Raw genomic sequence first — 25,763 nt, 5'->3', positions numbered from 1 at the left:
GTGTTCCATTTTGGGCTGCCCTTCGTGCATTTGCTAGGTGGGTTGAAATTGAAAAGCTGTGGCTGACCCCGATCCACCCCAATGCCTTTCTATTGCATAATATCAATAAAGGTTTGCCAAATCATAAATCTTTTTTTATTTATTCAGTTCAGAGATATTCTTGCCAGTGTTGTTCTGCAAAACAGGTTTGTTCATCTTTGCATTCCTCTTGTGCAGATGATATATAAATTACGTTAAACCTAGTTTTCAGACAGACTGCATTTCTGAGGTGTCACAGCTGCTTGAAGGTATGAACTAAATCTTGCCATAGCTGAGTTTTTGTTTCTGTATTAATGCTATAATGTGCACTGTATTTACAGACTTAGATTTTTTAGGCTAATAATGCTGTACTGTAATGTACTGTACTGTATAATTTGGCATATATACTGAAATTATCAAGTAATGGTATATTTAACAAGTACTGATGAATAAATGTAAAATAATAGGTTTTAGCTGTAAAGTCACAAAAAAAAAAACATTTTGAAGGGCAAAGATAGGGAAGAATAAAGCTGGGGACACCAGGGGAGGAATTGTAGTGAGCTAGCCTTTGCAAATATACTGGCTAGTAACCAAATGTGTTCTGCAGATCCTATATACTTTAAAGTTACAGGGGCTCTATCAGCAGAATCATGCTGATAGAGCCCCACATATGCATGAATGCATGAATGTATTCAATGAATAGGAACCACGGAAGCTGGGAAGCATACTCGTACAGGAATAGGACCTATTCTATATTTTATGGCCCGCACTGTGTAATTCAGGGTCACATGTATGGGCCCATAGAAATGAATGGGTCAGTGTGCTATCCAGGAAAAACGGTCGTATGCAATGGGGCATAGGCTAAGGACTAGAGATGAGCAAACAGTGAAATATTCGAGATTCGATATTCGTTTCGAATAGAGCCTCAATATTCAACTATTTGATCGAATATCGAATTCCATTATAGTCTATGAGAAAAAATGCTCATTTCAGGGGAAACCACTATTCAACTAAAGGAGAGTCACCAAGTGCACGAATAGCAGGAGGAAAGTGTTTAGGAGGAGTGCTGTGCAGTTAAAGCGCACGGACCCCATTATAGTCTATAGTTAACTGCACAGCACTTGCAGTTGCGCTGATAAAAAGTAAGCTCCCTCGTAACCGCAAGCTGCCAGCTCTCCTGACTAGCAAAGACGAACCTGCGGCAAATCAACGCTGATTCTGCAGCCGGCTCATCCTTGCTAGTCAGGAGAGCTGGCAGCTTGGTCTTACTTTTGTCATAGGAATGCATTAACCAGCGTTGATTGGCCAGTGTACAGCATTCGGCCAATCAATGCTGGTTCTGCCGGTGGCTCGTCTGTGAGGAGGCGGAGTCTAAAATCGGACCACAATGGAGACTGCTGTAGTCCGATCTTAGACTCTGCCTCCTCACAAATGAGCCTCTGGCAGAACCAGCGTTGATTGGCCGAATGCTATACACTGGTCAATCAACGCTGGTCAATTCATTCCTATGAGAAAGACTCAGCTCCCTTGTAACAGTAAGCTGCCAGCTCTCCTGACTAGCAAGGACGAGCCTGCGGCAAATCAACGCTGGTTTTGCAGCAGGCTTGTCCTTGCTAGTTGGAAGAGAGCTGGCAGCTTGCTGTTACGAGGGAGCTGAATTTTTCTCATAGGAATGAATTGACCAGCCTTGATTGGCCAGTGTACAGCATTCGGCCAATCAACGCTGGTTCTGCCGGAGGCTCATCTGTGAGGAGGCGGAGTCTAAAATCGGACCACAATGGAGACTGCTGTAGTTCTATCTTAGACTCCACCTCCTCACAGACGAGCCTCCGGCCGAATGCTGTGCACTGGCCAATCAACGCTGGTCAATTCATTCCTATGAGAAAAAAATTCAGCTCCCTCGTAACAGCAAGCTGCCTGCTCCTAGCAAAGATGAGCCTGCTGCAGAATCAGTGTTGATTTGCTGAATGCTATACACTGTATAGCATTTGGCCAATCAACGCTGGTTCTGAATAGAATATTTACTGCGAATAGCTAGTAGTATTCGACCGAGTATGAATATTTTGAAAACCGTAGTATTCGATCGAATACCTACTCGATCATCTCTACTAAGGACACATGTTGCTGTTTTTGTTATAGCAGATTTTACTGCATTTGTTTAAAGAGGACCTTTCACCACTTTGCAACCTGTGCAGCTTTCTGCCCCATGTTATAGATGCAGCTGCATAGACTGTAGTGCACTTTGAATTACCGCCCTAGCCCCCCTCGTTTTGGAGCTGTGAGCCCCGTAAATTTTGGCGCCCTGTATGGTAATTAAGGCTTTAGTGTCAGAAGGGCGTTTCTGACAATAAAGAGAAAAGCTACGTCAGTCTGACACTGTCCAATTAGCAGTGGACAGTGTCGGAGCTGCTTCTCCTGCCTAATCTCGTGAGTTCTCGTGAGATCAGGCAAACGTCTCTTCACAGGGCTGCACAGAAGACCCGGAGAAGCGATCCAGGCTGAGCACTGAAGTGGATGAAGGAGAACTTCAGTGACATCTTCACAGGTAAGTGAAGAAACCCCTAAGCAATGAGCATAACTGCCCTGTACACCCTGTGGTCCTAGGTCTAGCCCCTATACAACGAGCATTAACCCCTATAGCCCCCTGGCAATGAGCATTAACCCCTATAGCCCCCTAGCAACGAGCATTAACCCCTATAGCCCCTAGGGGCTATAGGGGTTAATGCTCATTGCCTAGGGGCTATAGGGGATAATGCTCATTGCCTAGGGGCTATAGGGGATAATGCTCATTGCCTAGGGGCTATAGGAGTTAATGCTCGTTGCCTAGGGGGCTATAGGGGTTAATGCTCATTGCCTAGGGGGCTATAGGGGTTAATGCTCATTGCCTAGGGGCTATAGGGGGTTAATGCTCATTGCCAGGGGGCTATAGGGGTTAATGCTCATTGCCAGGGGGCTATAGGGGTTAATGCTCATTGCCAGGGGGCTATAGGGGTTAATGCTCGTTGTATAGGGGCTAGACCTAGGACCACAGGGTGTACAGGGCAGTTATGCTCATTGCTTAGGGGTTTCTTCACTTACCTGTGAAGATGTCACTGAAGTTCTCCTTCATCCACTTCAGTGCTCAGCCTGGATCGCTTCTCCGGGTCTTCTGTGCAGCCCTGTGAAGAGACGTTTGCCTGATCTCACGAGAACTCACGAGATTAGGCAGGAGAAGCAGCTCCGACACTGTCCACTGCTAATTGGACAGTGTCAGACTGACGTAGCTTTTCTCTTTATTGTCAGAAACGCCCTTCTGACACTAAAGCCTTAATTACCATACAGGGCGCCAAAATTTACGGGGCTCACAGCTCCAAAACGAGGGGGGCTAGGGAGGTAATTCAAAGTGCACTACAGTCTATGCAGCTGCATCTATAACATGGGGCAGAAAGCTGCACAGGTTGCAAAGTGGTGAAAGGTCCTCTTTAAGCCAAAGCCTGGAGTGGATTTAACTTGAAGTTAGAAGTAAAAGAATATATCCACACAGCTGAGTTTGTTGCTGAATCTTCCCTCCTATTCATTTGAATGGGAGGCAGACACTGCTTTTTACTGATTTTTCACTGATTTGTGATGGACATTAAGAGGGTTGTTTCATGCCAATTACCTTTGATCCAATGTTTGTGGGCATTGTTACCTTCCCCTTGTATTCAATGTTTTGTGATATGATTATCCTTTTGTAATGAAAAATTTCTTTCTCAATAAAAATCAAATTTAAAATAAAATAAAATCTGCAACAAAAAAGCTGCATTTCCACAACGTGGGACCTCAGCCTCAGATTCCTGAAGTTTACTTTTTCAGCTTGTCCAAATTCCACAATATGAACATATCCTAAGTGCTTCCTTTATATTTCCCATTCTTTTTCAAACAATTCTTGACTTTGGCTCCAAAAAAGTCACAAAATCTGCAAAATAAAAATCAGCTTTTCTGCAATCTGTGGCCTAAGCCTCTGGACTTTTTCAGTGGCTTTCAATGTTATTACTATGAAGAAATCCTTTGTATTCATAACTGTACCCTGTGGAGCACACACACAATAAGGATTTTATGCTTTTTAAATGGTTCTATATCTTTGTTTACATGAACCCAGTATTTTTTTTTGCTCACTTTAATAATTTTCTGACACATTTTAGATAACTCTTTTGCTAAACTAAAAAGGATGGATGTTATCTGGATACTTCTTGGGCTGCTGTTGATACTCTCCAGTATGCAATATATGAAAATTCAGAAAATTGCAGCATTACTGCCCCCAGGACCAACTCCTCTGCCTTTCATTGGAAATCTTTTTACAATAAAATTCCATCTGAATCATTGGAAGTTAATGAAGGTAATGGTAGAAATGAAACCCTCTTTACTATAATTCTGTATATACATTTAATCAATATTGATTTGTTTTTGTAGAAACGTTTTAAATAGCAAGGCTGCGTTCACACTGACTCAAATTCCTTCTCCAAAAAATGCCTCACCATACAATCCTAACGCATTGGCAAGTGGTGAGAACTAAGAGCACACGGAACCCATAGACTATAAAGTGGTTTGTGCTCTTTCCGCGTGGTCTCCGCACGAGTCATGTGGACATGAAAGTAGATCGTGAAATACTTTTCTCTCCACATGTTCCGTACGGACACCGCACGGAAAGTACATGGAACCCATTCTAGTCTATGAGGTCCGTGTGCTTTCACTGCACAGCGCTTTCCAACACATTTGGTAGTCTGTTTGGGGGGGGTCCCCATGTGGACTCCCCGAACAGATTACTGAACGCAGATGTGAACCAAGCCTCAATTTTGAAAGTATGGCAAGCAGTGGTGAACCTAGCCCCTCTGCTGCCTGAGGCGGACGATCAAAAGAGCCCCCTCTCCCCCCAGACTGAAGACCGGGGGGCGTGATTAGCTTTTTCTTTTGATCCTCTGCATCAGATAGCAGGGGGATGGTGTGTGTTCTAGCAGTAACATTACAGTGAATACAGTGCAGTAATATTTTGTTACTTACAGGAGACGTCTTCGCACATTTCCAGGCTCCCTCATTACCAGACGTCTTCCCTTTGAACCGCCATGACCACTTCACAGACATCTTTGACTCCTCACTTCTCCATGCACCCAACACTCATATATATATATTATGTCCCACAGCAGCCCCCTGCAACCAGCGGCTGTGACGCATAATAGAAGTTGCAGGGGGCCGCTGTGGGGTGTAATAGATGTTCCAGGGGCTGATGTGGGGCACAATAGAGGTTGAAGGGGACACTGTGGCCCCTGCAACCTCTATTAATCCCCACAGTTGCCCACCCAATTCTATTTTACCACATAGTGGCCCACTCCTGAACTATTATTATACTTGGTGGTCTTTTCAGCCGGAGGGGGACAATAAACTGGGGCAGCTGGAGGCAGACATGTCCCCCTCCAGCTACCCTTCTATCTGCCTTCAGTTAAACTGCCCTCTAAATCTGCCCCCAGTTCCCTCCTCTTTCTCACACATGCTGTCTCTTCTCGCCTATTTATCTTCTTTCAGTCTCCATTCCTGGCAGCTTGCTCTCTCTGTGTAACACTGCAACTGTCCCACGTGGCTCTGCCCACTAACGAGTCTGCTCATAGCCTAGTGAACTAAAGGACCTGTGATGATGTCATTACAGGTCCTTTAGCTGATTTGCAATTCAACATCTATCTAGGTCCTAGATACTCGTAGATGCCGAATTGCAAGTCTTTAAAGGACCTGTGATGACATCGTCACAGGTCCTTTAACTTTAATAACATTTAGGTAAAAAAATAAAATAAAAAAAAATCCTGTGGCCGCCGCCCCCTCCGAAAGTGCCGCCTGAAGCAGCTGCCTCACCTCACCTATTAGAGAGGCGACTCTGATGGCAAGAGCACTGTATGTCTAAGGCCCTATGCAGTGAATCACTCAAAAAAACGCTGCGGAAAAGACTGCTGCACTAACACATCATGGTTGTTTCCACAGTGTTTTTCACAGAAAATCTGCACAGTTCCTCTGTAGACTTTCTGCCTCTATTGCGGAAAACACCAGTATCTTTGTAGGTATAATTGACATGCGGTATTTCCATTGCAGATTTTTTTCTGTAGTGTGTAAATGGGATTAGCTAAAATCTCATCCACTTTGCAGTTAATGTAAAATGCAGTGGTTTTTGCTGCTGCATTTTTGCAACTTGGAACCCTGGCCTAAGGTCTCAGTTTTGTCAAAAGAAATGTGAAACTTCTTACAATAGATATGGAGCTTCATGAAATTCCCCCACAGATTACAGACAAGATATAAAAGACTTATTTACATTCAACTTTGATGTATATATGTGAAAATAAGATTTTAGATGCTTATCAAATTAGGCAAATGGTCTATTACAGTATATGAATTAAAGGAGTCCAGTTTCAGACAAATTTTATTGTTTGTATAATAAAGTTATACCATTTTCCAATATACTTTCTGTATCAATCCCTCATGTTTATTTAGATGTCTGATTGCTGTCATTTAATCTGCCAGTGGATAAAAGTCAGTCATGTGCACATGGTTACCAGGCAGATATCGGATCACTATAATGATCCATGCGCCTGTGTGTTCATCACATGACCATGGTTTATATTACACTATATTCACACATTGGAATTTTGCGGCAGAATCTGTTGCAAAAATTCAGCCTACTTTTCATTTCAATGTTTCAATGAGAGATTCATTTTCTTATGGCTGAAAAAATTAGGTAGCAGAAAAAAAGAAGTGTATTGTTCGATCTTTAGGTGGATTCCGACCAAATCTCCCATTGAAGAGAATGGGAGTAGTTAATCTTTCTGCTGCCAAAAGGTAGATTTCCGAAGTGGATGTTTAGCGCCTCACCCTCTTGACATGCATTGCCTGGTAATCTAGAGCTGAGACCCAAGGCCTGCTTGAGATATTTTTGGCCTCTTGATTCTGCAAACCTCTCCAGCCTCTGTAGCAGAAACACAGGACAGACCCCTGACCCTAAACAAATACATACTCTAAGACCAGACCCCATACATGTATTGAATTGCTGGTCTGCCCTCTGGCTTGAGGACCAGCAGAGATCATGTGCAGGGTCTTTTACAGGTCCTTTACATTTCTGCACAAAGCAGTATAAAACCCCAAGCCACACAAACTCTCCATTATATTATAATCCACCCTGGTAAATGGGGCATATATATATATATATATATATATATATATATATATACATATACACTGTCAGGGGCGGATATACTGTCCTGGCTGATGCGTTTCGGAATTGGTATTGGTATTCCTTAGTCGAAGCCTAAGGCTATGTGTTCACTTTTCCTGCATTGTATGCATTCTGGGCTGACAGAACTACAGTCCGTGCACCCGGTTCCTCTACTAAGGATGTGAGTTTTTTATTTTTTTTCACCATTTTTACATGTAGGTTATGTTTCCCTTCTCCCTAACCCTCATCTCTTGATCTCTGAAGTACCACCCTCGGCCACCGGGCCTTCAATCTCCTCATAAGGAGAAACTCCTGTAGGAACTCTATCATGGTGGGCAGAACAGTACTGCACCAATGCCTGATCAGCCAGCCGCGAGGAAAGGTCGCAGGAAGTATTATAACTTTTTTTTTCCTTCCCTAAAGGGCACCATGTCCATTTCAATGCTTAAATTTGAAGATTTACACAGTATTGGCCCACAATTGTAGATACGTTTAACAGGTATTTCGGCTTGTCAAGTTTATCATATTGTGCAAATGTAAGCTGTGAGGAGTGAATAAGTGTATAACAAGATGGAGAAGCAATCAAAATAGGAACATGAAATTGTTACCTGGATAAATTACAGTATGTCAGGAGTTTTTTAAAAAAATATAATTATTAATAATTTATTTCATTATTTATTATATGTTTCTTTCAATTTATTTTCAGTTATCAAAGATTTATGGAAATATCATGACTATTTGGATTGGGCAAACCCCTTTGATTGTGCTGAATGGATTTGAAAGTATAAGAGATTGTCTAATCAGCAACGCAGAAAAAGTTTCAGAACGGCCTACAACACCCTTCTTTATGTACTATGCTGAAGAAAGAGGTACAATACAAAGGGTTTAGGGACTCGCACCAAATTGAATAAACTACAAAGTTTCCCTACTTAATTAAAATGTAACTTTTATTCCTAGACCCCTTCAAACAAAAACCTACAAAGGGAGGGTTGGCGGCAGAGCAGTCATACAGGGCAAATACCAAAACAGTGTTATAACAGTGGGCTAATCCCCTCTATTTCCTTTTATATATCGGCCTCACTGTCCTCCTGCTGGGGTTGCGTTCCTTCAAACACCCAACTACCCTCCGCTCAGAAGATAAAATAAGAATGTGAAGTAATGTAAGAGTTAAGATAGCTCTTCTAGTCCTGCATTCAATTGCTATTTTACTTCTACCCCGTCGATCCCCAGGGGAGAGAGCACAGCTAAGGACCCACGTCTAATCTATTTCCCTTTCCTTTCACATTCGGACCTAATTCAGACCTCGACGCGTTTCCCCCTACGGTTCATCAGGAGGCACGATATATCAGCACAATCGCTATGTGGTTAAACAAATGCGGTGAAAACCGCAGTTCGCGGGACCATGAGGGTTGGCCCCGCTACTTGATAAGGATCCTTTAGGGCAAAACTTACTATGGATGGAAGAGAAATATGTAAATAGTGTGAGCAATATCAGCATACAACGCGTATTTAGGTATTGTGAGGGAAAAGACACTAAAGGTGACCACCCAGAATCCCCTCCAACCCCTCCAACCCTAGTATCTACTGGGAAAATAGTGGGCAATTTGGTATACCTTATGTTCTCTGATCAGCTTACATATTCACTTTTCAGTATCTGCTGTGCATTAAACTCCTCAAAAGCATATGCTCACTATGCCCCTTGGTAAATTCTTTGAGGGGTCCAGTTTTCAGAAAATGACATGGCATGGCATCCAAAAACCAAACCTCTAAACTGTTCTCTAAAAGCCAAATAGCATTCCTTCCCTTCTGTGTCCTGCCGTGTACCCAAACAGCAGTTTATGCTCACATGTATGCAGGGGTGAACCTGCCCCTCTCACCGCCCGAAGCGAACGAGAGAAAGCCGCCCCCCCACCGCTGGGGAGGGGTGGGGCTTAGCGGAGGAGGCGGGGCTTAGCGTAGGGTCGGGGCTTAGCGCCGTTCACAGGCATGAGAGCAGGCCTGCTCTCTGCCTGAGTGTGAGAGGGCGGGGCTTAGCAACATTCGCAGGCAGAGAGCAGGCCTGCTCTCTGCCTGAGTGTGAGGGGAGGCTGCCGGAGCAGCGCTGCTTCAGCGGCCTCCCCAATCCACCGCTCCGTACTAAGCCAGTCCAGGACAGCTTGTCCTGGACTGGCTTAGGTAAGAAAAAATGCCGCCCTCCCTGAGGCCCTGCCATAGCGCCGCCCAAAGCGCTCGCTTCAGGTCGCCTCATGGGAGGTGCGGCACTGCATGTATGACACTATTGTACTTGGGATACCTCACTTAAAGGGGCTCTATCACTGGGAAAAGTCATTTTTAACTAATCACACCTTTGCATAGCCTTTAGAAAGTCTATTTCACACCTACCTTTAGTATGTAGATTGCCTCAGTGGTTTCTGAATAAGTTCGTTTTTATTCATATGCTAATTAGACTGGTGCACGATACATTGTGCACACCTCTCCTGTTGTTTCCTATGGGAGGCTGCTGCTGATGATGATGACTCAGCTTCCTGTTTGCCTCACACACATAGGAGATAATAGGAGAGAGGAGGCTGCTGGGAACTTCCTGTGCTGGCTGGAAGCTCATTAGCATATGAATAAAAACGGACTTATTCAGAAACCACTGAGGCAATCTACATACTAAAGGTAGGTGTGAAGTAGCATTTCTAAAGCCTATGCAAGCATGTGTTTAGATAAAAATGACTTTTCCCAGTGATAGAGCCCCTTTAATATCATATGGGTATAAACTGCTGTTTGGGCACACATTTGGGCACAAGAGGGTAGCAACACTATTTGGTGTTTGGGGCACAGATTTAGATTTTTGTTTGTGGACGCTATACACACTTTTTCTGAGACCCTGAAATACGAGTAAAGTGGAGTACCCTGACAAGTGACCCCCATTTTGGAAACTGCACCCTTTAAGAAATGTATCCATTGGTGTAGTGACCATTTTTACCTCCCTATGTGTTGCGTTATTTATTTTTCAGAAGTGAATGTGCAGCTGATGGTGAATTTTTCCAGAAATTCACAAGTTCACTGTGCAATATGATATGGCCATCTTGTGTCACAGACGATCACTCCAAATGCTGTTTTATGTGTGATAACCCGCTTCCCATAATTTGTAGTGTATGTCTCTCCTGACATAGGTTGGTGCAACATACTGGGCACTGAAATGGCGTAACGCTAGAAAATTGCAAATTTAAGTTTTCTGGAAACTAGATTAACTCAACATTCAAGAATTAGGAAACACATCACTTTCAGCTAGTCCAGCATAATAACCAAACAACCCCAACAAGCTCCCATAGCACCAATTGTAAAATATAGAGTCGGTTTTAAACTTTGCTTGATAACCTTTAAATCCATGAACAACATAGGATCCAACTACTTGGAGCACCATACTCCTTCCCACCATCTCATATCAGCAGACATAAATAAATTGTCTATCTTAATCCCTTCCCATCATCCGCCATGCTAGTACAGCGGACACCGGGTTTTTAGGTATGGTGCCCGCACCGATTGGGGGCATTAACCCCTCCAGAGCCTCGGTCAAAGCTAGATGTGCTGCTATAGGCTGGTTGAATTAGAATGATAATGGCTGTGATCAAGAATATCAATTTGATACATGCCTGATAATGTGTGAGGCTTTTATATCAAGGTGTGTTGTTATAGGTTGCTGGAATTAGAATGATAATGATGTCTCTCTCATATCGCTTATTAGGAGTATACAGATATCAGTTATTAGGTGTATACGGAGACATGTGCTGGCAAGTTGTATGTGTTATAGCCAGCTGTGTCGCTATAGGCTGATGGAATTAGAATGATAATGTTAATTTATTTTCAGAGTGAGGTATTAGGTTGTATACGGATTAAACACAGTAAAATATACATTGTTTTAAGAACTTTATTCAACAAATCCGACTTACATTATATAATAATACACCGTTACATTGTATCATAATATACACATGAACACTATTTACAATTTACAAGCTTAACCAAGAAGCTTGTAATATTGAAGGAACGCGCTGTTTCGGAAATAAGCTGGCTTTTGTAACACCAATAGCTGAGGAAGGTTTGACCAGGAGATGGCGCTTAGGGGTGACATTTACAGGAGAGTCAATCAGGTTCGTTTTAAAACCGTCCAGAATCTCTCTCATAGATGAATTACCTACTGTACAACAGTAGAAGGCACATTTATGTCGGCCATGGCCAGTGTAAACGCTTCCCACCCCAGAGGGGCTTTGTTTCTTGAGAGCCTATGGCTTTGCGTATCGTTGTGCACAAGGTCCAGCATGTTAGAGCCAGGAACAACGCCCTTGTAAATAAATTAACCTTTATCATTCAAGAGCGCGATATCCACCATTTTTTACTACAAACAGCGTCAAGGCTGCTTTAGTCGAACGTTTTAATCGTACTTTAAAATAAAAAATGTGGAGATTTTTAACTAGCCGCAATACCCACTGCTATATAGACGAACTAAATAATTTTTTATACAGCTATAATCACATATACCACAATACAATTCGGTGCAGGCCTGGGGATGTAACACAAGACAATTCATTAAGAGTATGGAGAACCATTTATGGCAAGTGCTTGGGTCTTAAACCGGATAGACAGACATTAAAAATAGGTGACAATGTTCGCATAACGCAGTATAAAAGCTCTTTCGCTAAAGGGTATGAACAGACTTACACGGAGGAGATTTTTGTCGTCTCGAGCGTTAACATAAGATTTCAAAAACCTATATATAAACTCGTTGATTTAGCGAATGAACCGATAGAAGGTTCGTTTTACAGAGAGGAATTGGTGAAGGTGCCTGCCGATACTTACCACTTCTACAGAATAGAAAAGATACTGAAAAAGAGACGCGTGAGGGGCAAGGCTCATGTTTTCGTAAAGTGGCTAGGCTACCCTGTGTCTTTCAATTCTTGGATTAATGAAAATCAGCTGACTTCTATATAATCATGGATTCTGGCTCCTTTTTTTTAACTCTGCCTTGTAACGCCTCATCCGACACCTACTCCGAGAACACTATCGCCACGTACACGACGAAATTAGCGTGACCGCTCCATTTCTCGGGTCCCTTTGAAGTTGCTCTGACAGAAATCCAATACCCCCATTCTTGGAACACATTTGATGCGTGGGAGGCAAACTTTTTTATCGCTAAATCAGGTGAGGCGCTGACCGAGCACTTTTTAAGCCCCGCGTATTTTTTGAGCTTGGAAGAATTAGTTTCAGCTCTGAATGACGAGATCAAACAATTAAATCATGAAAACTTTAGGCTCCGCTATGATGAAATAAGGGGCACTGTGAGGATCCCCACATCACGCACAAGCTGGCTAATATTTTTTGGGTTATCGTGTTTTTTTAATGGATCCGAGACTGAAAAACACACAGGCCGCTGGAAGCCGCATCCTGATATAAAAGACGGATTTTACACACTGTACGTCTACAGCAACATCATACAACATCAGTTGGTGGGTGACAGTTACGTTCAACTTTTAAGAACCGTAGAGATTGCCGGAAAAAAAAACGATATTGTCACGTTGCGCTACAGCAGCCCAGACTATATACCCCTCTGTACGAGGGAATTTGACTCCGTTAAAATATCAATATTAAATGACCAGGCTAAACCGGTTAAATTCAAGTACGGCAAAACCATTGTACGATTGCATTTCAGACCGTACAAGGTGGTGCCGCGCTAAAATGCTGTCCCAGAGGATGTATGGTGACCTGAGTGTGTATGCGCGCTAGTACATTAATCAGGCTGGTAATGGTTTAGAAGGCTTCAAGGGGGATGAGTATATGTATGGCGCCGGCCTAGCCGGTCTGTTTCACGGTCTTTTCAGACGGGCCATGCCTCTTTTCAAGCGAGGGCTCGCTCTTGTGAAACCGCATGTCAAAACTGCTGCCAGAAATATCGCTAAAGACGCCAACACAAGTATATCAACCGCTGTGATGGATACATTAAACCAGCAGCCGAAAGATCAGAGAGGCTCGGGCCTAGTTTATGTTGTGAAGAAACAGCACCTCATTTCCACCCCTGCTCAAGAATAAAAACAATAGGCGTAAAAGACGCCACCGCCAGAGAGTTGTTAGACCGTCTGCAGATGACAACTTTTAGTGAAATAATATGGCCTTTATACACGACGGTTCTTTGGAGTGTACCAAATCCAAACTAGATATTTTTGAGTTACCACCGAAGCAGACAAGCATAGAAAAATCGCTCTTTGTAGAGGTACAGCCCATAGCGACTCTTGTGGACAATGCCCCGTTGGATTTCTTCATTTCAGGGAGCGGTGAATATTATTACGACCTGAGCAACACGCTTCTGTACATCAGTTGCCGTATTGTGAAGGCGGACAATACGGCTATTCCCGCGGACACTAATGTTGGCTTGGTCAATTATCCAATTTCTTCCAAGGAAAACCAGCAATCTCAAATGGCATAAAAATCGACTTTGCTTTATTCTTCATAGATTTTTTTTTTTTAAAACATGTACAAAAATTTAGTAGTCAGGCTACGACTAAGATACATACGGTACCGAAACACGTCAGCCCTGGCATTTCTCCACACCCATGTGAGTCAAATATTGCTATATATGTCATGTATTTTTTGAAAAAAAAATTTTGTACATGTTTTTTTTTTATAAAAAAAAAAAAAAAAGAAGAAAAATCTATGAAGAATAAAGCAAAGTCGATTTTTATGCCATTTGAGATTGCTGGTTTTCCTTGGAAGAAATTCCTTTTAACCCTTGATCGAATTGCTCCTGGCCGTGGAGTTTAATCCGTGCAATCTACCCAAAGTATGGGATATCATATATATATGGACATAGCATTTTTGTCTTTATTATGCATATATCTTTCTGTGCTAATCTTTGAAATAGTGGGCTGTGTTTCACTTTTCCCCTACCCTACATGTGCATGCTTTTTGCCTGATGTCTGCGGATGCTGAACAATTTAAGGTGCAAATCTTACAAGCCTGCCTGTATGTCAAGAGGGTTCTATCGGCCACGGTGAAGTATCCGATCGATAGGGCGTGCCCCAAATTTTATAGTATACTCGCCGCTCTGCATCTTACGAACCAAGAAAACCTGTTTCTGGGACAAGTGCCTAAAACGGTGATAATAGGTTTTGTTGAAAATGAAGCCTTTAGCGGATCATATAACCACAATCCTCTATGCTTCCACCACTATAATGTGAATCAAGCATCGCTTTACCTGGATGGTCAGCAGATCCCTGCAAGACCGTTTCAACCGGATTTTGAAACGGCTTCTGCCGTCAGGGAGTACGCAGCCCTTCTCCATAATTCAGGCAAGCAGAGAAGTGATAGTGGATCAGCCATAGACAGAGATGAATTTATAAACAGGTATATATTTTTTGCATTTGATTTGTCACTGGATCAAGAACCAGGCAGACATTTTTCACTCATTAAAATAGGGAATCTTAGAGCGTAGATGCACTTTGCACTTGTGCCAACACCCCATACAGTGAATATGATAGTTTACTCTACTAATATTAATATTGTGGAAATTAACAATCACAGAGAAATCGTATGCGATTTTTGATTAAACAATGAGGTGTTTTGGGCATTAAGGGGGCATGGTACCTTTCAACTTCAAAGAAAGGGGCGGAGAAAGGGGCGGCTTGATGAAACATGTAGAGGCTATACTACTGCTGGGTTCACACTACCGTTGAATTCCGTTATGAAGATGTCCGTTAAACACCCCCCTCCCCAAAAAAACAGACACCTTTCATAACAGACATTAACGGACACTAACTGATGTTAATGTGTCCGTTTTTTTAACTGATCCATTTAATGGATGAATTAAAAAAAACAAACAGACACACTAGCATCATTAGGATTTTTTTGTACGCTAGAAAAAAACTGACTTCTAACGGATTGTGTATAAACGGACATTAACGGACACAATATAAAATCCCATTGAAATGAATGGAAATTTTAACAGATTTCTAACGGTTCAGCTAGTGTCCATTGCTAAAATCTTTTAACGGACAATAGCTACGGACACTGCTGATGGTCACCAACAGTAGTGTGAATGCCCCCTAACTTCACGAAGTTGTGTTTTAATTATAGGAATCATTATGGCTACTGGGCAGAACTGGAAATTGCAGAGACGCCTTGGTATAACGATTATGCGCAACCTGGGCATGGGCAAAAAGGTTCTGGAGTGGAGAATCAAAGAAGAAGCGCGTTATCTGCTTGATGTTTTTCTTTCTACAGAAGGTGATTAATCTTTTGTATATTTCTCGAGACAGTGAAGGAACTTCACCAATGTTTGCTAAAGTGATACATTGATGTATCATCAGTTCTATATGGAAAGTCTTCTAAGTCAAGTGACCATATAACAGAAATCTAAAGCTTGAGAAAGGAATTAGTAGAACCTTTTGACATGGTAAATAGCCATTAACCTATATTGCTAATGAACGTAACTAGAGATGAGCGAACAGTGTTCTATCGAACACATGTTCGATCGGATATCAGGGTGTTCGCCATGTTCGAATCGAATCGAACACCACGTGGTAAAGTGCGCCAAAATTCGATTCCCCTCCCACCTTCCCTGGCGCCTTTTTTGCACCAATAACAGCGCAGGGGAGGTGGGACAGGAACTACGACACTGGGGGCATTGAAAAAAATTGGAAAAAGTCATTGGCTGCCGAAATCAGGTGACCTCCATTTTAGACGAATAGTGGATTTCAAATCCGGGTCATATGAGAATGTGAACTTTGTGACTATGAGACAGGGATAGCTGTACAGGCAGGGATAGCTAGGGATAACCTTTATTTAGGGGGGAATGTTATTAAAAATAACTTTTTGGGGCTCTATCGGGTGTGTAATTGTGATTTTTGTGAGATAAACTTTTTCCCATAGGGATGCATTGGCCAGCGCTGATTGGCCGAATTCCGTACTCTGGCCAATCAGTGCTGGCCAATGCATTCTATTAGCTTGATGAAGCAGAGTGTGCACAAGGGTTCAAGCGCACCCTCGGCTCTGATGTAGCAGAGCCGAGGCTGCACAAGGGTTCAAGCGCACCCTCGGCTCTGATGTAGGAGAGCCGAGGGTGCACTTGAACCCTTGTGCACCCTCAGCTCTGCTACATCAGAGCCGAGGGTGCGCTTGAACCCTTGTGCACACTCTGCTTCATCAAGCTAATAGAATGCATTGGCCAGCGCTGATTGGCCAATGTATTCTATTAGCCTGATGAAGTAGAGCTGAATGTGTGTGCTAAGCACACACATTCAGCTCTACTTCATCGGGCTAATAGAATGCATTGGCCAGCGCTGATTGGCCAGAGTACGGAACTCGACCAATCAGCGCTGGCTCTGCTGGAGGAGGCGGAGTCTAAGATCGCTCCACACCAGTCTCCATTCAGGTCCGACCTTAGACTCCGCCTCCTCCGGCAGAGCCAGCGCTGATTGGCCGAAGGCTGGCCAATGCATTCCTATGCGAATGCAGAGACTTAGCAGTGCTGAGTCAGTTTTGCTCAACTACACATCTGATGCACACTCGGCACTGCTACATCAGATGTAGCAATCTGATGTAGCAGAGCCGAGGGTGCACTAGAACCCCTGTGCAAACTCAGTTCACGCTAATAGAATGCATTGGCCAGCGCTGATTGGCCAATGCATTCTATTAGCCCGATGAAGTAGAGCTGAATGTGTGTGCTAAGCACACACATTCAGCACTGCTTCATCACGCCAATACAATGCATTAGCCAGTGCTGATTGGCCAGAGTACGGAATTCGGCCAATCAGCGCTGGCTCTGCTGGAGGAGGCGGAGTCTAAGGTCGGACCTGAATGGAGACTGGTGTGGAGCGATCTTAGACTCCGCCTCCTCCAGCAGAGCCAGCGCTGATTGGTCGAGTTCCGTACTCTGGCCAATCAGCGCTGGCCAATGCATTCTATTAGCCCGATGAAGTAGAGCTGAATGTGTGTGCTTAGCACACACATTCAGCTCTACTTCATCAGGCTAATAGAATACATTGGCCAATCAGCGCTGGCCAATGCATTCTATTAGCTTGATGAAGCAGAGTGTGCACAAGGGTTCAAGCGCACCCTCGGCTCTGATGTAGCAGAGCCGAGGCTGCACAAGGGTTCAAGTGCACCCTCGGCTCTCCTACATCAGAGCCGAGGGTGCGCTTGAACCCTTGTGCAGCCTCGGCTCTGCTACATCAGAGCCGAGGGTGCGCTTGAACCCTTGTGCACACTCTGCTTCATCAAGCTAATAGAATGCATTGGCCAGCACTGATTGGCCAGAGTACGGAATTCGGCCAATCAGCGCTGGCCAATGCATTCTATTAGCCCGATGAAGTAGAGCTGAATGTGTGTGCTAAGCACACACATTCAGCACTGCTTCATCACGCCAATACAATGCATTAGCCAGTGCTGATTGGCCAGAGTACGGAATTCGGCCAATCAGCGCTGGCTCTGCTGGAGGAGGCGGAGTCTAAGATCGCTCCACACCAGTCTCCATTCAGGTCCGACCTTAGACTCCGCCTCCTCCAGCAGAGCCAGCGCTGATTGGCCGAATTCCGTACTCTGGCCAATCAGCACTGGCTAATGCATTGTATTGGCTTGATGAAGCAGTGCTGAATGTGTGTGCTTAGCACACACATTCAGCTCTACTTCATCGGGCTAATAGAATGCATTGGCCAATCAGCGCTGGCCAATGCATTCTATTAGCGTGAACTGAGTTTGCACAGGGGTTCTAGTGCACCCTCGGCTCTGCTACATCAGATTGCTACATCTGATGTAGCAGTGCCGAGTGTGCATCAGATGTGTAGTTGAGCAAAACTGACTCAGCACTGCTAAGTCTGCATTCGCATAGGAATGCATTGGCCAGCCTTCGGCCAATCAGCGCTGGCTCTGCCGGAGGAGGCGGAGTCTAAGGTCGGACCTGAATGGAGACTGGTGTGGAGCGATCTTAGACTCCGCCTCCTCCAGCAGAGCCAGCGCTGATTGGCCGAATTCCGTACTCTGGCCAATCAGCACTGGCTAATGCATTGTATTGGCTTGATGAAGCAGTGCTGAATGTGTGTGCTTAGCACACACATTCAGCTCTACTTCATCGGGCTAATAGAATGCATTGGCCAGCGCTGATTGGCCGAATTCCGTACTCTGGCCAATCAGCACTGGCTAATGCATTGTATTGGCTTGATGAAGCAGTGCTGAATGTGTGTGCTTAGCACACACATTCAGCTCTACTTCATCGGGCTAATAGAATGCATTGGCCAATCAGCGCTGGCCAATGCATTCTATTAGCGTGAACTGAGTTTGCACAGGGGTTCTAGTGCACCCTCGGCTCTGCTACATCTGATTGCTACATCTGATGTAGCAGTGCCGAGTGTGCATCAGATGTGTAGTTGAGCAAAACTGACTCAGCACTGCTAAGTCTGCATTCGCATAGGAATGCATTGGCCAGCCTTCGGCCAATCAGCGCTGGCTCTGCCGGAGGAGGCGGAGTCTAAGGTCTGACCTGAATGGAGACTGGTGTGGAGCGATCTTAGACTCCGCCTCCTCCAGCAGAGCCAGCGCTGATTGGCCGAATTCCGTACTCTGGCCAATCAGCACTGGCTAATGCATTGTATTGGCTTGATGAAGCAGTGCTGAATGTGTGTGCTTAGCACACACATTCAGCTCTACTTCATCGGGCTAATAGAATGCATTGGCCAGCTGTTAAATATCTTGTATTTGCCGGTGAGACTTGTGTCCACTGTTAAATATCCGGACCTGGCCTTGTCCACGATAGGAAGAAGTCAGCTTGTTATAAATCAGTGTAGAGGTTTATTAATATCTTGAAGGAAAACACAGGAACAGGGAAAATGTCCAAATAACACAAATATCAGTCAATTGTCAATAGCTTACATCTTCAGAGAAGTTAAATCATCTGGATATCTTGTAGTTACAGCTTGGTTCATGCTTGTCATCTGGTTGGTGGACTTGGGCTGGTTACGACGTCCATGGATGTCCATCTGCCTGGACCACCCACCCTGGTGTTCCCAAAGACAGACCTCCTGGTCTTCCCCTGGTCTTCCCAAAGACAGACCCAGACATGTGTATTTCTTACTCATTTATATTCATGAGAGTGGGTGTTACCTTCCATCTTGTAGCTATGTGAGGAGATTTCTAAAATAGTGTACACTAACCGCACCCATGTTCCAAGAATATAAGACTATGATGTCAGTAGAGTGTTAACCCCATGTCTGCTAGAGAATATTGTAAATATATATAATATTTAACATTTCCCCCTTTTGAGAGTGAAATATCTGTTTGAACTCTCAAGATATACCATACAACAATATTCATTCAATTAGATTATATCTTCTTTCTTCTTTGCTGAATACTGGAACTTAATTTTCATTAATTGTCCATATAATAATTTCATCAATTTGCGATACATTTTGTCATTAATAAATATTATGGTATGTTATGGTAAACTGTGATCAAAGATGAAAACAATTTGATCCACTATCTAACCTACACCTGATGACGGCTCTTCTTTCATCGTCTGGTCTTCTGGTCATCTCTTCTTCCATCATAATAGAAGGCTTATTACCACAAATGTAGTTCTTGACTTAAAGTCCTTTAGATTTCCTCCGTGTTGTGCAGATATTATAACATTGTCCATTAAAGTTCATATTGAGAAGATATTGATATAACAACAAAGTCCATATGTTTCACTTCACCAAGACATAGACTGTAGAGGAGTTTCCTTTGGTAATTCCCTTGACCACCTGTCACTGTACAATCATGTGACACTTCTGGAGCAATACTGCAAAAGCAAGGCAAGTGTGAATTCTGACATCATCCCTGCTGCTTGTCAGTAAGGTTCAGTCCTGGAATCTCAGTCTCTTGGATACACAATATCTGTGTTCGGGTTTTATCATTCATAACCCTTTTGCGTACAAACAACTTGAAGTCTTGAAATAGAGAGGATTCCACCAAACATTGATGAGGACGTCTTTATATCTGTCCAATCATCCGCTGATCAAAGGTTCCAAACTCCAGTAATAGTTTTTAAACACAGTCCTTGGCATAAGCTTAAGCATATAGCATCATACCTTCAGATTTTGTCTTTTCCCGCACATCTTCTTCTTGTAACTGTTAAAGTCTTTTTATTAACATTTGATATCAAACTTTATCATAATCTTGGACTTGATTGAAGATAAGTTTTCTTTCCCTAATAGCTAAGCCAAACTAGGCAATTAACTAAACTATAATATCACAGTGTACCATACCATTCATTTATATATCATACTTCTCTTTATATTGTATCAATATTTATATTTGACTTATAAAATATTGATATTCAATACATTTATCAAACTATCAGATAATAGTACTTTGGATACAATAATCTATATAAACATCATATATCAACATATATATCTTTATATCTATATGTATGAATATATATGTGTAATTTACTTGTGATGACAAATTGCAACATAACTCTGAAATATAATGTGATTATTAATTACCATTCTATAGACAATCACAATATTTATTCTTTAGTTAGAACTTTTCACCAATTATACTAAACATATGTTCCTATATGAATGTGTTATCATACTTAATCATACATTTTAGTCACTTTATTTTCCTTTTTAATAAGAAATAATTTTATTTTAAACATTCATTTATTAAATATCATTGTGTTCTTTATCTGAGACACAATATTAACCTTTATTCATAAAAACGTATGTGCCTAAAGTTTCCTCTTAACACCTCGTCTCTTCACAGATTCCTGTGACCTTCTTAACCTTTCAGATACCTCCAATACCAAGAATAGAGACAAGACTTAAGACACTTGACTCTGTCTTACACTTAACTGTATATATTCTTGTGTACTGGTTGTATATGAACACCATATATATTAAATAAGTATATAAAACATAAGCATTTCAAAATGTCACATCCTATAATCAGAAGTTTAAAGAATAAACCAGAGACTATCACTCTTGATATCCCATATTCTTTGATGATATTATACTTTTCCTTTCATGAAGATGATTAGCTTATCTCATTTGCATATAAGACATATTTTTCCCAATGTTTGTAGATGTTGATGTGTGTAAGTGTATGCAAGTGTGTGCGTACATGTAAGAATACATAATCAATAAAACAATAATACAATAAATCAATACTGGCTATAACTAACTAGATTTTCTGCCATAACTAATATATTTATTATCCCATGATCCAATTACCACAATAAACCTTTATTATTTGTCAGGTTTGAACAAATATATTGAAGATTATCTGTATCTTCTCAAAAGCTACTTTTTCCTACAGAATGTTCACCTAAAATAACTTTGCTTTGTAGTGCAGCTGTCACCTTTTCTCTCAGCTCATGTGACTTAAACACTTGGTTTTCCTGTAGGTATAAACATATGAGGTTCCTTTCAATGGATTTCACATATATTTGCTAATTTCCCAATTTAATATAGAGGATCATATAAGATAAAAAATAGAAAGAAATAGAAAAAGAAAATAGAAATAGAAAATAGAAAGAAAATAGACGTCTCTTTGTTGGATATATTTTCCTTTTTTCCTTGTTGGATGCATCCTGATTTTCTTAGGCCTATTTGTGATGTCACAGATCTGTTGTATACACCAGTCGACTCGACACATAACACTTAACACTTATACTGACCAGCCCATCAGGGTCACAGGTCACAATGTGTTGCTGTCAATCAACTGACCACATGAACGAACACTTAATTCACAGTAAGAGCTCCATGCCTAGTTGCATGCCTTTAAACAAAATGGATTATAACTTGAAAATCCTAAAAACATGGACTTTACATGAAACTATTGAAAAACATGCTTAAGGTAAGTTAGGACTTATATCACTTTATCATGCATTGTTATTAGTCACACCACGATAATTTGTTTACTCATTAATAGTTAGACACTCCATGCATTCTTTTGGCTATAAGGAAAGAATGATGAATGAATGGACATCACTGATTGAACTTCTGCATTTTTCCATATATCTATATCTGAAGAGAAAAATAGATAAACTTTGGCAAAAACCAAATTAATACAATATTGATCTTAACCAATGGAAAAGTTTAATAACTTTATGGACTCCTAATACTATTTGATCATATTCATATATTGTACATATATTCATATACATGTCATATATTCATATATTGTATATAACATGCTCCTTCTCTCTCTGCATCTAGAGAGTGGACTATGACGAAAATCTGTCACCACACATGAGACTCTTCTCCTGTGTGTATATATATATACTGTATATAATAATATGATCCATAGTATTATTCACAATAGCATAATTAGGATTATTTATAAACATCATCACATAATCATGTGGATTATACCTGATCATTGGACTTCTCCTCATGTAAAAGGGATTTCTCTTTACATAGCCAGATAGTACATAAGTAAATACTCAATAGACAGTCATTCCTTCAGAGATACTTTTAAACTCGACCCCTGACCTTCCTGTCAATCACATCCCACAATAACTCCACCAGGTCATTAGAGAATGCCAAGCTTGCCCTTTTCCTAAAAATATTAGGTAGCTCAAATTCCTCTTGGTTACTGGGAAGATCTGACATTTTGGAGACAACTGGTACATTCCCAGATACATTCTTTTGCAGATACTCAATAGATTTGGCTGGCTGCAATTCTTTAATTTCAGTTAATAATGGAATTTCAATTTGTGGATTTTCTTGCATGGCATATGGTTTATATGCAACATGTAATTTCCTACGTTTCTCATAGATTTTGTCACTTTCCCTCCTATAAATAGGGGACACTTTAACATGATTTGACAGATGTCTCTTAATAGGCTTTGCTTTTTGCTTTGGACATACTCGATTTACATTTGACATATGTTTCTGATGTCTTCTGGCCATGTCCAATAAACTAGCAGCTTCAAATAAAGTCTTCTTATCTGACGCACTGGCAAGGGTGACTGCATCCAAGAATTTGAACTTTTTAACAAAACTTTTCACCATAGATGAAGAGTTCACCTTTTGAATGACAGTTTTGTATGTTCTCTCAAATTTAGACATGAATGCATATGTACATTCTTTTCTGCCAATCTTTATCTCATTCAGTATGTCAGGTGTTGGCATGCTGTCACCTCTAGTGCACCAGATTAGTTTCTTTAATCTCTCCACATCACTGTCTTTTAACCATTCATTTGACTCATTATCATAAGACATTTTTGCAGACAAACGTTCTGTAAAATCAATAGGAAGCCATAATTTAAACAGTTTATTTCTCTGTTCAATATTTAGATCAAATTTCTCTGCATGGCTTTCAAAAATTTCTGAGTTTCTACACACATGGATCTTTACATCATATGTGGGAATGGCTTTACTCAGATTGATCAAATATTCCTGAGATTTTAATTTCAATTTAGTTTCTTGTATCATTTGTTCCTCACCATCTATGGCCATTACTGCCACATGGTGCTCTTTATCAACATATTGAGATTTCTCATCTGTCTGAACAGATTTATGCATACTATTACTTAATTTCTTTTCTGTTACCATGTCATTAAAAATCTTTACCAAAGAAGCAATATTCCTAAATACCTGCTTCTCTTTTGTAGAACAAATTCTATTTTCAATCTTAGAATTTGCCTGCTCACATTGTGTATACAAATCTTGCCATATACTCGCTAAATTGTCACTAGACAAAACTTTATACTCAAAGTTACACTTTTTAGACAATGACTCTAATTTTTCCATACTTTAAAAGTAAAATCTTTACTCACCACTGTGGAAAGCTTCACCTTTAGCTTGTCCTTGGAACAGTTGGTCCCTGTCATCAGAACGTCTCAGTACGTCTGGCACTTGTGGTCCTTCTGTGTTTCCTCACAGGCTTTCCTCACACAGGCTTCCGTATCATATAACACGTACAACAGTCATCTGTATCTCACCAATATAAGTTCTTTTTCGAAGTCTTCCTGAATCTTGCAATTCATACAACTTGCAAAATACTCCTCTCTTCCCCCTTAATTGCAAGTGAACGGAACGAGAAAAACAGGAAAAAAAACGACCGTGCTGGCTCGCCACTGTTAAATAGCCATGAATTAACGGAGGAAGGCTGGCTCGCCACTGTTAAATATCTTGTATTTGCCGGTGAGACTTGTGTCCACTGTTAAATATCCGGACCTGGCCTTGTCCACGATAGGAAGAAGTCAGCTTGTTATAAATCAGTGTAGAGGTTTATTAATATCTTGAAGGAAAACACAGGAACAGGGAAAATGTCCAAATAACACAAATATCAGTCAATTGTCAATAGCTTACATCTTCAGAGAAGTTAAATCATCTGGATATCTTGTAGTTACAGCTTGGTTCATGCTTGTCATCTGGTTGGTGGACTTGGGCTGGTTACGACGTCCATGGATGTCCATCTGCCTGGACCACCCACCCTGGTGTTCCCAAAGACAGACCTCCTGGTCTTCCCCTGGTCTTCCCAAAGACAGACCCAGACATGTGTATTTCTTACTCATTTATATTCATGAGAGTGGGTGTTACCTTCCATCTTGTAGCTATGTGAGGAGATTTCTAAAATAGTGTACACTAACCGCACCCATGTTCCAAGAATATAAGACTATGATGTCAGTAGAGTGTTAACCCCATGTCTGCTAGAGAATATTGTAAATATATATAATATGTAACACCAGCGCTGATTGGCCGAATTCCGTACTCTGGCCAATCAGCACTGGCTAATGCATTGTATTGGCTTGATGAAGCAGTGCTGAATGTGTGTGCTTAGCACACACATTCAGCTCTACTTCATCGGGCTAATAGAATGCATTGGCCAATCAGCGCTGGCCAATGCATTCTATTAGCGTGAACTGAGTTTGCACAGGGGTTCTAGTGCACCCTCGGCTCTGCTACATCAGATTGCTACATCTGATGTAGCAGTGCCGAGTGTGCATCAGATGTGTAGTTGAGCAAAACTGACTCAGCACTGCTAAGTCTGCATTCGCATAGGAATGCATTGGCCAGCCTTCGGCCAATCAGCGCTGGCTCTGCCGGAGGAGGCGGAGTCTAAGGTCGGACCTGAATGGAGACTGGTGTGGAGCTATCTTAGACTCCGCCTCCTCCAGCAGAGCCAGCGCTGATTGGTCGAGTTCCGTACTCTGGCCAATCAGCACTGGCCAATGCATTTCTATGGGGAAAAGTTAGCTTGCGAAAATCGCAAACTGACAGGGATTTCCATGAAATAAAGTGACTTTTATGCCCCCAGACATGCTTCCCCTGCTGTCCCAGTGTCATTCCAGGGTGTTGGTATCATTTCCTGGGGTGTCATAGTGGACTTGGTGACCCTCCAGACACGAATTTGGGTTTCCCCCTTAACGAGTTTATGTTCCCCATAGACTATAATGGGGTTCGAAACCCATTCGAACACTCGAACAGTGAGCGGCTGTTCGAATCGAATTTCGAACCTCGAACATTTTAGTGTTCGCTCATCTCTAAACGTAACCATATATTTATATACTGTG

At 41.9% G+C, this 25,763-nt stretch overlaps 1 protein-coding gene across 1 annotated transcript in view; it reads left to right on the top strand.

The window, feature by feature from the left end:
• Window positions 1-4,207: 4,207 nt before the first annotated feature.
• The window catches only part of LOC142197840 (cytochrome P450 2J2-like), a 45,679-nt gene continuing 24,123 nt past the window's right edge, over window positions 4,208-25,763 (top strand). The window contains exons 1-3 of the mRNA XM_075268465.1: window positions 4,208-4,375; window positions 7,932-8,094; window positions 15,338-15,487. Coding sequence (XP_075124566.1) covers window positions 4,208-4,375; window positions 7,932-8,094; window positions 15,338-15,487 — 481 coding nt within the window. The remainder of the gene's footprint in view (window positions 4,376-7,931; window positions 8,095-15,337; window positions 15,488-25,763) is intronic.

This window comes from Leptodactylus fuscus, chromosome 3 (assembly GCF_031893055.1).
Source record: "Leptodactylus fuscus isolate aLepFus1 chromosome 3, aLepFus1.hap2, whole genome shotgun sequence".
Taxonomy (NCBI): domain Eukaryota; kingdom Metazoa; phylum Chordata; class Amphibia; order Anura; family Leptodactylidae; genus Leptodactylus; species Leptodactylus fuscus.
This window is presented reverse-complemented; position numbering and strand designations above follow the sequence as displayed.